Raw genomic sequence first — 14,579 nt, forward strand, 5'->3', positions numbered from 1 at the left:
CAGACGGTGTAAGTGACCTCCCCCCCGAGCCCCCAGCAGCTGTATGGACAAGAAGTACCAAGAGGCAGCTTATGCTGAGCATAAATGGGTTTGGTTATTGGGGGGGGGTATAATAGGTGGGTGAGCTCTGCACTGCTGGGTCTCCCTGCAGTGGGGGTTGCTGTGTGTGGTTAATATCACATCACTACAAAAACTTAATCAGTAAAAGGGCTCCAGGAGACCTGGAGAGGGGCTTTGGACAAGGCCTGTAGGGACAGGCCAAGGGGAATGGCTTTAACCTGCCAGAGGGGAGATTGAGATGAGCTCTGGGGCAGAAGCTCTTCCCTGTGAGGGTGCTGAGGCACTGGCACAGGGTGCCCAGCGGAGCTGTGGCTGCCCCACCCGGCCAGGTTGGACACAGGGGCTTGGAGCAACCTGCTCTAGTGGAAGGTGTCCCATGGCAGGGAGTTGGAACTGGATGAGCTTTAAAGTTCCTTCATCCCAAACCAGGCTGGGATTCTATGAAATACATACTGGCCTCAGGCATGTGGCAGGAACTGGTATCCATCAGTGTGCAGCAGAACAGTTCATGCCTGGGTGAAGGCAGAAGGGAAGGAATCTGCTTCTGCTATAACGCTGATTCTCATCTCTCGCAGTGCCCAGAGACTGAAGTTCAGGCTGAACCTCTACGAGCTGAAGGAGGGCAGGCAGATCAAACCTCAGACTTTTATGAGCATGGTTTCCAATCTGCTCTATGAGAGACGGTAAGTGTCAAACAACAGTCGCTGCTTACGTGTCAGTGAAGGTGGCTGGAGCTGATGCGATTCTCGAGAGGCAGGAGGCTGAGGAGGGTACAGCAAAAGGAGACTTCAAGCTAGTGACAATATCATCTTCAATTTCCTTGCAAAACAACGTTGTTAATCCTGTAGCAGTGCCAGTTTGTCCTGTTGGCTGTGCTAAAGCCTGGCTGCGGTGCTTCTAGGTTGACCTGGAAGTTCCCCTCACCAAAAGCATCTGTGGGATGTTTTCCTTGCCTGGATATTCACATGGGATGCGGAGCTGGAGCTGCATCAAGGTGGTTTCACTGCTCTCTTTGTCCTGCACAGGTTTGGGCCGTACTACACAGAACCAGTTATTGCAGGGCTGGACCCTGTGACACACGAACCCTTCATCTGCTCCCTGGACCTCATCGGCTGCCCCATGATCACCGATGACTTCGTGGTCAGTGGGACCTGCTCCGAGCAGATGTATGGCATGTGTGAGTCCCTCTGGGAGCCCGACATGGTGAGTGGGGCTCCTCGTCCTGGGTTCTGTTAACTGGAGAACTGGGGATCCATGGGTTGCATGAAAAGCTCTGTCCATTGGTGCTTCCCAAGGAGCACGGGAGAACAAAGAGGCTGTAGCTTATAACTGCAGGAAAAATCTTACAGCATCTTAGATGGTACTTTGGGGGTTGAACAAAATCTGATGCCTCAACATTGTTGGATGGGGCTTGGAGCAACCTGCTCTAGTGGAAGGTGTCCCTGCCTGTGGCAGGGGTTGGAGCTGGGTGAGCTTTAAGGTCCCTTCAACCCAAACCAGGCTGTGATTCCATTTTTACACTGACTAAAAGAGCTTCTGTTCCTCAGGAGCCCGACCACCTCTTCGAAACAATCTCTCAGGCCATGCTGAACGCAGTGGACAGAGATGCCATTTCTGGAATGGGAGTGGTGGTGCACATCATGTAAGTGCTGCTCTCCTCCCCTGCAGAACAGAGGTAGAATTCAACAAGCTGTGTGTTAAAGGAATTTGGCTCCCTATTCCCTAAAGGAATAGGGTATCCCTGTCCTGCTCCTTCCAGCAGTTATCTTCTAACGACATTCTGGCCATTCCAAGTGGTTTATTTCTCAGCTGCTCTCTGCTGCAGCTCGTGGCTGCAGGAGCCACATGGGAAATTAATCCTGGAGTTAGACACAGGGATTCCCTGGCTACATTCCTGTTGGGATTTAGGAGTTCAGCTCGTCACAGACAGGTAGCACTGCCCAAAGGGGTGCTCTTTGCCACAGCCAGATGCAGTGTTACCTCCCTGAGTCTGCAACCAGACTTCTGAAGCAGTTTATTTTGCTGATGGAAATTCCCTGGGGGCAAAGCAGCAGGAGGATGAGCTTTACTTGGCTGGAACAGCCAACTTCAAGCCCAGGTGATCCTGCTTGTGCCAGCAAACCAGCTACCTGTGCACACTGCAGAGGGGACAGTCTGCGTGTAGGTATTAAATGTGGATTTACTAATAAGTGTTCTCTCTTTTCCCCTCTAGTGAAAAAGACAAGATCACCACCAGGACCCTGAAAGCTCGCATGGACTAACCCAGCACCTCTCCTGTGGTTCACAGCCCAACCTGCTTGGAACTTTTTTTAAATAAAACCCTCTATCACAGCGAGTTTTCCTGTTCTTGAGTCTCAGCACTAGGATTAAGTTCTCTAAAGCTGTCGGGAGGAGCTTGGTTTTACACAGCAGCAGAGCTTTCCTTTGTCTGAGCCACCCAGCATCTCCCTCAGTGCCCCCCGGAGTCAACCCCATCTCCTTGAGACAGCACAGCAGCGTTGGCTTTTCCTATCAAATTCATTTGTTCTCCTATCCAGGGCTTGGTTAAAGCAGTTATTACTTAACCCCCCCATTTTACAGGCACGTATCAAATGACTTTTCCAGTTCACGTAGGACTGAAAGCGACCACGTACCTCGTGGAGAGACGGTGACACCACGTGAAAGAGGAGAGCAGGAAGGAGCAGATGTACACAAAGTTTTAAGTTTATTTTTCTCTGGTTGGAGACTCATCTTGTAACATGCATGCATTTCAAAACAGTAACAGTGTCTCAAACTGCTCCTAGCAAACAGACAAGCACAGAGGACTTCAAATTCCTATTTAAAAAACAGCAGTGAAAAAACCTAGAATGCTTTTGTTTGTTGTTGTTTTCTTGACTTTTCGATTAAACTTCATTTATTCACATTTTTGCAGTGGCACTGATCAGCCCTGCCCACCCTCACAACCTGTGTGTAACACGCTGTGGTGCAGCTGAACAAAGACCAGTGCAACGTCTGAGGAGGGAAAAACCCAAACCACTAAACCCGATGGATGCCCAGCGGCTGGTTCTGAGCTTTGCCAGCACTGTTACACATGATACTCACACCAAAGAGCAAGGAAAATCAGTAGTGGCTAATCTGGATACTGGAGAATGGCTCTGCAGGAGTAGGGAAGCCGACAGGCATTAGGGCACGCGGGGAGAGGAGAGGTGTTTTGTTTTGGAGCTCTCGGAACCACGATCCGTCTCAGATCGGTTCCTCAGCATCACAAACCAAGTTGAGGACACACACACTGACTTCAGAAATGTTTGGACCACCTCAAGGTTCAACGCTTTGAGCTCTGCAGCTGGGAGGGAGGTGGCTGTAAAGACTGTAGTAAGTCACTGGGCTGGGGCAGGACACAACCCCTACACCAAACACAGCCCATAGCTACAACACAACCCCGCTCCGTGCCTTTCCTGGGCTAAGAGGCTACTGAAGGTGGTGCTGCCGAGGGGAGAGCACGAGGTTCCTCCCAGAGAAGGAAATAAAGACTCAATGTTTTAGTGTTCCTCCTGATTAGGATCATCGGATTCAAAACTAGGATTCTTGGATGTGGGAGTACAGCCTTATTTCCCCAGGGATATGGAGACACCCACAACCCAGCAAGTTCTGCCTGTGATGAACTGCATGGTCAATCAGAGGCATGTACCAGAGCAGAGGAAGGAGCCCTTGCTGGGAGAAGAGAACTCCTGCTGCCATTCCCCTTCCAATACAGCAAACCCAGGCCCTCTTCCTGGTGCTGGCACCAAAGCTGACCCACAGGGTGGGTGCTGCTTGGTACCTCCAGAACATGGGACCCTATCACAGGGTGACCCAACACGTCCTCGAGTGGGTTTTATTGCACTATTGGAGCAGAACAGCACCCAACCTGTGACTCCACGCTCTGCCTTCCCTCTCCCACTCTCTCAAACAGGGAAGATGTCAAGTTCAAGGTTAAAACCAGCTTTTAGGTCTAATAATTTGACAGATCCACGTTGAGAGCGAGCCCCTCAGTACAGGCAGGACTGGGGACCTGGCAGCTTCCCACACAAGCTCCCCTTGCCTTCAGGCATGGAGACACACATTAAGTTTTGGGGGGTTTTCTTTTTGAACCTCCGGTTGCCCAAAGAATTGCACAATGATTTCTGGAAGCATCCTTCCCTCTGAGCAGGCTCTGAGGGATCTGCTACCTACTGCGACTCTTTCAGCCAGGGGTGGTTTTCAGTCAAATGCACTTCAGTGTAAAGTGTTCCGCAGGGTACATGCTACAGACAGAAATATCTACATTCAGCAACCTAGAACTAAATTCACACCAGAAACAGACAACAAACTAGCACAAGCAGTTGGTAAAACCAAGAACTGAAAGGGCTGGGTTTTCTTTTTAAATACTTCGAGTTAAAAAAGTGACCTAAACCAAGATTCAAAACGAAACAAAACAAACCAAAAGAACAAAAGAAAGAAGAAAAAAAAAGTCCCTTTTAAAAACAAATCAAATATTTGCAGCTTCACTTCTTATTCTGGTAAGAAAAATACTGTCTAGAACCAAAAATGAGCATTTTTTAAACGTAATGCTACCTCTCAAAATGTAAACAATATACAAAATGCTTCTGTTAAACAAAGTTCCATACCTGGGTAATACATCATGAAGTGAGGAAATTGCATGTCGTTACCTTAATACACAAATATGGCAACTTGACAGAAGTGGCAGAACTGGGGAAGTGCTAAAGTGAATCGAGTTCATGGGGCTTTTCGTGTCACTCGAGCCAGCAACAGCCAATTTGATCCTCCAAGGAGGTGGGATGGAGTGGAATAAGAAAACACAATTAACTGCTCTTAAGCCCTTAGTATCAGACTTCCAGAAAGATTGCTGCAGGAACTAACTGCATTTTCATTTCAGCCCTGTTGATGAAGGAGACTCTTGCTCCAAGCTATGCAAGCTTCATTTGCTGACTTTCTTTGGGTTGTTTGCTTTGTAGGATGTCTGCAGTTCACTAATTCCCTTCTCTCTTCCTCCCCCCCCCACTTCTCTCTTCTTTTTTCTTTCTGAACGCATGATTTCAACCCTTTCAAAGGTCCCAGCTAGTTTCCCCCAAGGAGAATATAAACTTACCAGGCCAAAGTTGCAGATTCAATGCAGATTTTTATAACTGTCAAGAATAAAAAGTGATTGGTATTTAATTTTTGATAGTAAACTTAAGTGCTTATTGTTCAAGAGAAAAGCAACCAATATAATGCCCACAAAACTAAGCTGATGATACCCTCCAAGTCCTCCCTTTTACAAAGTATTCTCATAGCTGCATTTGTTTTGTGGCTTTTCCAGCTACACACCTTAAGACATGAGACTCTCCGGCCTCCCAGACAATGGTGTGTTAACCCCACATCACACAGAACAGGGACCGGACTCCAGTGAAGAAGAGATTTGTCCCGTCTCAAAGGGAATGACCCATGAATGAAGAAAAAGATTCATATCCCATTATGACCCCTAATATGAATTCTTGTTTTCTTAAAGACTCTATTTACAGTGCACTCTTGTGGGCTGAGACTTCAGCCCCCTTTTGTCCCCTTCAAAGTTGAGACCTGTGGGATTCACATCACAAATGTGGGTGTGAACATGTAAGAGAACCCCAAGCCCACATTCAGAATCCAGACCAGAGCTAGGTTAGTCTAGGGAAATTACCAGGATGTGATGAGCACCAGTTATCTCTCAAAAGGACCAAATTCCACACAGCAAACTGTAGCACGTGTTACAGCACAGGACAGACATTCGAAACAGCTTATTCCCGAAACAAAGGCATATGTGAAAACAGTTTCAAGGCAGAGAAGCAACATGTTTCAACTGCAAGAGGTTTGTTCAAAACACTAAATCCTGCTTCAAAAGAAAAAGAAAATTAAAAAAGGAACCAAGAGATCTGTAAGTGTTGTGCAGCAGAGCTAACGAAACCCAAAGCAAGTCTGACAAGCTTGGCTGTGAAAAATAGTACAAGCATTCTGGAGACAAAACAGGACGTTATTCAGTCACTCAAATCAGTTCCAATTCCTTAAGGGGAAAAGGGGGGGAATAATCTGGCGCAAGTGTTCAAACATTTCCACTCCTTGACTGTCGCTCTAGAGAGGGGTATGGAGCAGAGAAGAGTAAAACCAACCACAGCTCAAGTCCTGAGTCCTCTGGAGCTGTGAGACTCGCTCCAGAGCCACAGCTCCCAGCACTCCCCACCGGTAGCGAGTCCAATCCCTTCGTGTGCAAGTCACATTGCCATGTGAAAAATAAACCACCTAACCAAAGAACCTCTGTCAGGAAACAAATTCAAGTACCTGTTGCAGATCGGGCTAGTAAGGAAGACTGAACATTAGCTAGATTAACACTGGCAGAACTGTGATGTTAAGCTGTCACCTAAGAGACACGGTAATTCCTGACTGAGGTGTGACAGGGAAACACTCCGGATAGTCAAATATATCCCACATCTACAGGTACAAAATGCCTTTTTTTCTTTTTCCTTTTATGAAATCTTCATAGCTGGCCAATTTAAAGCACAATGGGTCCGAGCACATTATCATCTGAGGTCGTTCGATGCCTCTACTACATCTCATACCTGTTTCTTTACGTTCTCGGAGTTACACCTTTTTAAGTGAGCATCTTTGGTAGATGTTCATTTCCCTCATCTTTCTTGGAAATCAAGTGCAGTTACAAAAGTTTTTCTTACTTAAATTAACCCAAAAACATAAAGTGTCCCAGTCTGAATTTACCTAAAGTTCAGCGACTCCTCCTTATCAGAGTAATATTTTCCGTCCTTGAAATGGTGAGCTAGTTTCCTTCCAAATTCCTACCAAGAGGGAAATAAAAGGGTTTGTGTGTCTTTCTGGTAAAGACAGTCCAATAATAAAAAACCCCCAAATAGTAGTTTGTGGAATCAGGCACTGCTTCACTCCCACTGAACATGATCTAGAGCGACCCCTTCTAGACAGTGCCACGTATCGGATCCCTCTGGGATTCTCTTGATCAGAGAGGAGAAAACGTCGTTAGAAAGAGCAGTGCTGAAACAATGCACTTTTCTTGTTTTAAAAAGCCCTCAAATCTGTGTCTGGGCACTTCTGTAACATAAAAACCCACTTTTCCACCTGGGTCAAGTGGACTGTTGGAGGGTGCACCTAGAATTAGTTTTCTCTTAAGTCACACAGTGCCACACTCTCGCTCTTGCACACTCACACGCGCACACACACGCACACCCCACATGCTGCTACAGTGTCTGTTTTAGTGTCACAGGCTGCATTCTCTGTTTGGAAGTAGCCCCCTCTTCCTCTTCATGTCTCGCTGAAGGCTGAAGACGACTATGTCAGGATATTGGAGATAAATTCATTGAAGCGTTTAGAGTACTGCTCTGGATTCACGGTGGAGATCTCTGCCCCAGCCTGCAAGGCAGAGAGGAGACAGAAGTCACTACACCCTCCTCCAAGGGCAGCTCCTGCAGCACTGCCAAGGGTAGAGGAGGGAGGACAGCAGGGAGGGATCATGTCAGCACAGCCTGGGACAGACCCGTAACAAACTGCAAGTTCTAGGGGGGAAAAATACCACCAAGAGGTCTAGAGGCAACCCCAAGGAACTGATTTTAGGTCCAGCTGGATCTTCTGCAGACCACAGAGTCAAAGCACTGGATTTGTTCTCTCATGGTTTACAGGGGATTTGGAAAGAGCATGAAAAACTCCATGTCCTGCTAAGCCAGGCTCTTTCCAAGCCCTTATGAGAAGCTTGGGATTGCTACCGGGGAGCAGGACAGGGAGCATGCCTCCCTGCAGCCACTCTAGTCTGCTCTGAGGCAGTTTGGTACCACACCAGGGAAACCAAACACCTCCCAGACTGGGAAAGCCTTTGCAAGACAGTCAGAGAAGATGCTAAATGAAGGAAGAGCTGTTCTTGGGCATGGAATCACTGGAGAACTTCCATACTGGTACAAAAATCAGAGTCAGAAGGCATCACCCATGCACACGCAGGCAAAGCAGAAGCCCCAGAGCCCACTCTCCCTGCAGTGGGTGGCTGCTTACCCCATGTTTCACTGTTTTGGCAGCATGTGCAGCTTTCTTCTTCGCATCATATGGCGTAAGAATGTCTATAATGGCCATGAAGTACACTTCCTTCCTGGGGGCACCTAGCAAGGCAAGAGAGTCGCTAGCACACCCTGAGCTGTGAGCAAAGCCCCCCTCCTCAAGAAATACACGGCTGGTTTGCTGCATCTAGCAGAGAAAGCAAGGAGCTGGAGGCTGTAAAGGGGCAGAGAAGGACTGGAAACAGCACACCAGAGGCCCGCGTGCTCTCTGAACATGCCACTACTCTCCAAGCGTCACTTGTACCCATTCCAGCTCGCACCCTCCACAACCAGGCACTGCACAGCAAAGGGGAGACCTGGGGCAGAATCCCTTGCTCTGTGCACACAGTCCCTCCATTCCATTCAGCCCAGCCAGACCACAGGACACCTCCGCTGCCCTCCAGAGCTTCCTGCCATCCCAGAATACTCACTTTCGTGGCTTTTCATGGCGTAGACGTCGACAGAGGGATCGAACTCCCCAGGCCCAAAGAAACGAGGGTAGTTGAGGAGGTTGCCAGGGCTGTCGGGGGGGGTGCCATAGGAGGAGATGGGGTTGCCTCCCAGCCCATCGTTCTCACACTCCTCATCCTCTGCCCGATCCTCCACTTCCATCTCTTCCTGCTCTGCTCGGTCAACATCGTGGATCCCAACCAGCAAGCTGTAGTCCATAATCTTCAGCTGAGCTAAAAACTGGGAGAAGGAGATGAGTGAGAACAGCAGCATCCACATGGGATCAGAAATTACCAGTCCTGCCCTGCCAGTATCTCCCTAAGGGTGAGCTGTAGCGAGAGCTAAATCCTTATTAGACTCCAGAGAATCTACACATATGCCCACTGGCATCAGCATATCCTTGACTGTATTTGCTTGACTGATCCAGGAATGTCACCCTTTGCAGCTACTACTGAGGCCACAGTGAGGACCCAGTTACAGGAGACAGTACAAGCCATCCCTCAGGAAACTCTACCTCCACATCCCGCTTCAGCTTCTCAAGGAAGTTCTTTTTACTCTCTTCTCCAACATGCAGCTTCTGGCCCTCATTCAAGAAGTCGTTGTCCTTGAACGTTGGTAGATCCTTGGCCTGCAACAAAAAACCTGTGTCAGATTCTCCCTGCTTCCCGGGGGAGGGCTGGTACATGGATCCATCAGCAACATGCTGAGTGCAAAGAGACTCTGATTGAGTGTGGGGTTGCACCAGGGTCTTTTGGCTGTTTATAAGGCAAAGTGGCTCATCCTGTCCACTAAGTATGAACATTATGCATTAGGCAGAGCACAACACTGGTCAGTGAATCCATGTGCTGAGCTGGACCTAAGGGGAAACTGAAGGGAGACACAGAGAACGACCCAACTTTAAAGACTGCTGCAGGCTGAAAGCTCCAAAGCTGGGCTCCAGCCAGAGGTGGCCCAACCAGCTGCCAGAACAGAGAAGAAATCCATTTTGTTGGCTTCTGGCTGGGGAAAGGGGTGAAGGCTTGGGAAAAACACGCTGCTTTTGCAGACTTGAGGAAAAACTTAAACCCACTGCTCTGGGAGGCAAGTGCTTGCAGCAGGCCCAGAGGACCTCTCAGGGCTACAAAGAACATCCAACCTCTTTCTGCAACTGGGAATTCAATGATTTTGTTCTTAGAATGACATATGAGCGTCTGGTGGCTTCATATAGATCTAGTATGAATGGTCTGAGACAAAGTGCAGAAGCAGCAAAGGCTGGAGAGTAAAGAGCCAGCAAGCTGGGATGCTTGTGCATGATGTGCCTTGACACCAGAGCTTTCAGTGTAAATGGGAGCTCCTTGGCTCACACCAGAGACCTAATTTTAGGCCAGGCTGGAGCAGACTTACTCTGCAGTCCCAAACCTGAAAATCCCATGTGCAAAACATGTAGTTCCATGAGTTACTACTGTGATTTCAATGGGACTTTTCACAGCAGCATCACAGCCAAAGTTTTGCAGGGGCAGATTCTTAGTCACGAGTTCCCCTGATGGCACCAGAAACCAAGCTTAACAACACACTGTGATATGCCAAGAACCTGAGAGGAGCTGCTCTGGTTTGTAAAAGCATCTGTTGTAAAAGCTAACTGCTGACCTGACTCAGTTTGCTACTCAGGGAGTGCTAGGAAGAAATCCTTCCATAAAGACACCATTGTACTAATGTGGGGTTTGGTACTTGGGGGATTGTCCCCCAACAAGCTCCCCCCACTCCTGGCAGTGTCGACATAACAGAGCAGGGCAAGGCAGCATCACATCTGCACCATCTCTTCCTGAGCAGTTACTGGGCACAGTCTCAAGGGTGGGACAGGACCAGGTTATCACTCAAGGCCCATTTAATATCCCATGCTCAATATCCCTTTGGAAAAGGGAAGTCAGTTGGATCCCTCTGCTTCCAACCACCTGGAGGAAGGAAAGGCTGGCCAGGGATGATCCATACCTTCTCTTTATCGCTTGCTTCCCTGGATACTGTTGAGCCCTGATAAAAGAATAAAGAAAAGAGCATTGCTGCACTGTCTGTCATATTCCCAAAGAATTCCTCAACACCATTTAATTCCTCCATGCAGGGAAATAACAGAAGTAGTTTTAACATCAGTTCTCAGCCCCTTTTTCATGCCCAGGGTAGACTCATGGGTCTCCCTGGTGTAGCGAAGGCCACTTGTGGTGGGGGAATGGAACAGCTATTGAGCTTCAGGTGAAGCTCCATCCACAGCCCCCAAAACCCGATCCCCTGAACAAAACCCAAAGCCCAGGACCTTGTCAAATGGGTGTCACAAAGCCCGATTCCCACCCGTCTGGAAAAGGAGCTCAGCTCCACGACTGCCCTCCAAACCCTCACCTTCAGGTCGTATTTCCTGTGCACAGTCAGCCTGTGACTAAACACGTTTCTGGTCACCACCATGTAGGTTTCCACTCCATCCACGGTGAGCCGGTACATGCCGAGGAACTGGGGCAGGAGGGTGTTCCCATGACACTCCACTATGAACTGGAGGAGAGTGGGGAAGGGAAGGGCAGAGGAAGACAGCACTGTCACACAAATCCCATCTCTGGCAGCTCAGCGAGGTGCTGATAGTGAAGCCTCCAGCTCCAGCCATCTGACACTGATAGCAAAGGAAAGAGGCTTGCAAATGGCTCTGAGGGTCTCAAGAAGAGCAAGTTAGGGCATTGTAAGAACCTTCCAGCCCTGAGCTGAGACAGAGCATCCCACTGTGTGTGCATGTCTGCTGTGGCAGGTGAGGTCTGCATGACCCTTGCTCAGCCTCAGCAGGGCAAGTCTGTGGCTGGCACTGGCTAAACTTCACCTCTTGTGGTTGTGCAAGTGTATCTGAAAGTGAAGAGAAGGTCCACTGGCAGATAATGTGGGCAAGGGTAGAACATTTCCAGCTGCTCCAGTTTGCCTTCCCTTCCCTGCTGCATGTAACTGTCTCCTCCCTGGTTCCTCTGGAAAGGATGGTATTAGGAGCATGTTTACAGATCTCAGGTACCAGTGATCCATTGAAGCAAGGAACAGGGTGAGCTGGGAGGGGGCTCAGCCCTGTGAAGAAGCAGGCAGCTGTGCCATAACCGGCTCTCCAATGCTAAGGAACACTGTTTTCTCCTGCAAAAGCTCTTTGCAAGCTCTGCCAGGCTGCGCGCTGCAGATCCAAGCTCCAGTTCCCCACCACACGATGCTCCCCAGGGTGTTTGCCACCTCCCCACCAGGCTTCCAGACTCACCGTACCTGATGGTACTTCTTTAAGATGTTGTGCATCTCTGCTACATCCTCGCTCGACACTGCCTTGATGACAAACCTCCTGTCGTAGGTGGTGAGGAACCGGGCCCCGCACCGGCCCTGGCTGTCACTGTTCACCGGCGCGCTGCGTGTCACCGAGTTCTGAGGGAACCAGAACAGGACAAAGTGGGGAGGAGAAGCAGAAGCTGCCACCTCCCTGGAGAAGAAACAAGAGCAGATGAGACGTGGGTGACCAGGGCCAGCTCCACAACCTGTCTCTGGAACAACAGACTTGGTGGTCCACCTCTGTAAGTGCGACAGTGGCCTGGCCAAGCTTCAGAGAACACGTCAATCGTGACCACTGGAAGCATCCTTGAGTGTTCAGAAGTACCCAGGTTAACCCAGCTACTGATTTACCTGGTTTACTCCACCACCTGGCATGATGAGGTTTTTATACACAGGCCAAGACTCCTTTGCATGTCCTCCTGGAAGCTTAAGAACAGCCAGGATATTCCTAAAGGCTTAAAGAAAACCAGACCAGAATGAAGGAAATGGCCTGACTTCTTTTCCCTCAAGCAGCCTAAACTGGCAAACCCCTCATTATTTGGGAATTCTTTACAGGTCCCCCCGAAACCAAAAGCCACCCTCAACTTCTGCTCTTCTTACAATTGGATGAAAAAGACTGGGAGTATAAATAGCTTGGTTGTGCTTCCGACAACCAGCAGCATCTGTCTTTAGATCCCTGTCTCCACCCTTAGCAACGAACCATTGCAGCTTCTTTCCCTACTTGCAGCGCAATTGGAAAATCCCAGGCAAAACTGCAGAGCATCCCTAACATTCCCTGAGCCCCAACATGTTCTGAAGCCCTCTCCCCAGGTAAGGGGGCTTGCCGTGAGCCTCATCCCACTGTCGGAGCCACTGCTCTTCACACCTTCCAGACTAAGTCAAACAGGTCCCCAGTCTCCTGCTTGTTTCCTGTGTCACTCCTCAGTAGCTGCCTTCCAACCCCACCAGCCCAGTCACCAGGACTGGTTTAGAAGTCATTTTGTCAGCCAAAAGTGGTGGCTCTCACTGGGATTTCCCTGCCACTGGTGCAGGTAGATGGGGAGAGTTGAGTTGTGCCCTGAAACAGTGATACTGGGTAGTGGTCTTCAGTGTCTTTCAGGATCTCAGGGCTGGGCAATGCATTTCATGATGTACATTTCAGCTGCTGGTTACACTGTTCTCTCCTCCCCTCAGCTTTCTGAGGAGCAGGCAGCAGAGGGAGCCTGCTCTTCTGCAGACACAGGCAAGCAGAGCCTGCTGTGAAAGAGGGATTTACCATGTCACGCTGCAAGTGAGCCCAGAGGTTTCCTTTCAGAATGAAGCATTTAAAACTTTAAAGCATTTAAAGCTTTTAAAACTTTAATGAAGCAGGGGAAAATCTCCACTCCTGCCAATGGCTTTAGAAACCATCAGGAAAAGAAAGGCAAACAAAAAAAAAACCCCCTTTGCTTCTTACTGACATTTGCAAATGAGTCCGTGCTACACAATTTAATCACCCCTCACCTCAAAACCACAGAGCTTTTCTTCTAGAGGAGATGGGAAGCAGAAATCATGACCACATATGGACATGACCAAATTTACAGTCCTTGGGTTTACTTCGTTCCCTTCCTGTCACTCCCACCTCTTCCCCAGTTGGGGTGTTATATTTAGCATTCTGGCTCGATTCCCACTGAAGCCATCACATTTTACCCACCTGCATTTAGCTCAATAACTGTTTTCTGCTTTCTGTTCTAGCTGGTGCCTTCTAAAGAGCCAAAGGTGGGAGAAGTAATCCTTCAAAACAACAGCTAAAGTGGCAATGAGAAACCAGGTAGTGAGAACCAACAACCACCCCAAGGGCAGGGTGCTGCTGGCCAAGCAGCCCCCTCAAGAGCCGGTGTCAACAGCCCAGAAGGTGCTGGTGCTGCTTCTCTCTGGCACCATTTGGTGCCCAGAGACCAGGCCTGAGGTGAGGAGGGAATAAATGGAACTAATAATCTCAGAGGCATGGGCTCAAGAAAAGCATGGGCTGAGCAGCTGTGTCCTGGACATAGAAGAGCTCTTCCATCACAAGCAGGAGAGATCTGTGTGTGCACAGCTTGCAGGTAAGGACGGGCACCAAGAACCCGGGCTCAGCTCTGTCCCTGTCAGCACACGTGCACTCACCCAGCCCAGAGCTGCAGCAGGCAGCATTTACCATCCCTCCCGGGGCTGGCTGGCCCCTTGCACAGGAAAAGCAAAGACGACTGTCAGTTCTGCTTGGAAAACATGTCTCAGTTGGAGCAAACAGCCTCCGAGTGGCCAGCATGCCTGAGAACAGGCAGCAGAGTGGGATGAGGCCTGGCAGGCAGGAAAGAGGCAGCTGAGGCAGCTACACAAAGCAGCAAAAAGCCCCAACATTGAGCCTGGTATCCTCAGAGGTCACTCCTTCTCACAGAGACTGCTGTGGTCTGGAACAGGAGGCAGAGGATGGGATGCAGGTGCTACACAGCTGCTCCTTGCCCCACACCACAGGAGACTGGATTGAGTAGATGCAGGATCTTCCCAATGCAGCAAACCATGGCCTGAGAAAACAGATCTCTCCATGATACTAACCTTGAAACAGAGTGAGATCAGGCATAATCGAGATGTAATCTGGGAGAATTTTGACATGTGTGGGGAGGGTGTATATGGACATGAATGTGGATGTGAGGGTGCACATACTCCCAGAAGGAAGCAGCGTGGAGGGGT

General features: G+C 49.2%; 2 protein-coding genes across 2 annotated transcripts in view; one reads left to right on the plus strand and one right to left on the minus strand.

Annotated features, from left to right (window-relative positions):
* Positions 1–635: 635 nt before the first annotated feature.
* PSMB3 (proteasome (prosome, macropain) subunit, beta type, 3) lies at positions 636–2,386 on the plus strand (the record flags this gene model as incomplete). Its single annotated transcript, XM_010011936.1, has 4 exons — positions 636–743; positions 1,086–1,263; positions 1,608–1,702; positions 2,273–2,386. Coding segments are annotated over 4 exons (430 nt in total), but the record flags the coding sequence as incomplete, so codon positions are not given.
* A 4,997-nt stretch (positions 2,387–7,383) lies between these two features.
* Positions 7,384–14,579, minus strand: part of PIP4K2B (phosphatidylinositol-5-phosphate 4-kinase, type II, beta) — a 17,489-nt gene continuing 10,293 nt past the window's right edge. Inside the window, exons 4-10 of the mRNA XM_010011935.1 lie at positions 11,835–11,987; positions 10,953–11,099; positions 10,554–10,592; positions 9,100–9,213; positions 8,567–8,825; positions 8,095–8,198; positions 7,384–7,464 (exon numbers count right to left, since the gene is read on the minus strand). Of these exons, the coding sequence (XP_010010237.1) occupies positions 7,384–7,464; positions 8,095–8,198; positions 8,567–8,825; positions 9,100–9,213; positions 10,554–10,592; positions 10,953–11,099; positions 11,835–11,987 (897 nt within the window). The remainder of the gene's footprint in view (positions 7,465–8,094; positions 8,199–8,566; positions 8,826–9,099; positions 9,214–10,553; positions 10,593–10,952; positions 11,100–11,834; positions 11,988–14,579) is intronic.

The sequence above is a fragment of the Nestor notabilis genome, unplaced genomic scaffold (assembly GCF_000696875.1).
Source record: "Nestor notabilis isolate BGI_N333 unplaced genomic scaffold, ASM69687v1 scaffold2333, whole genome shotgun sequence".
Taxonomy (NCBI): domain Eukaryota; kingdom Metazoa; phylum Chordata; class Aves; order Psittaciformes; family Psittacidae; genus Nestor; species Nestor notabilis.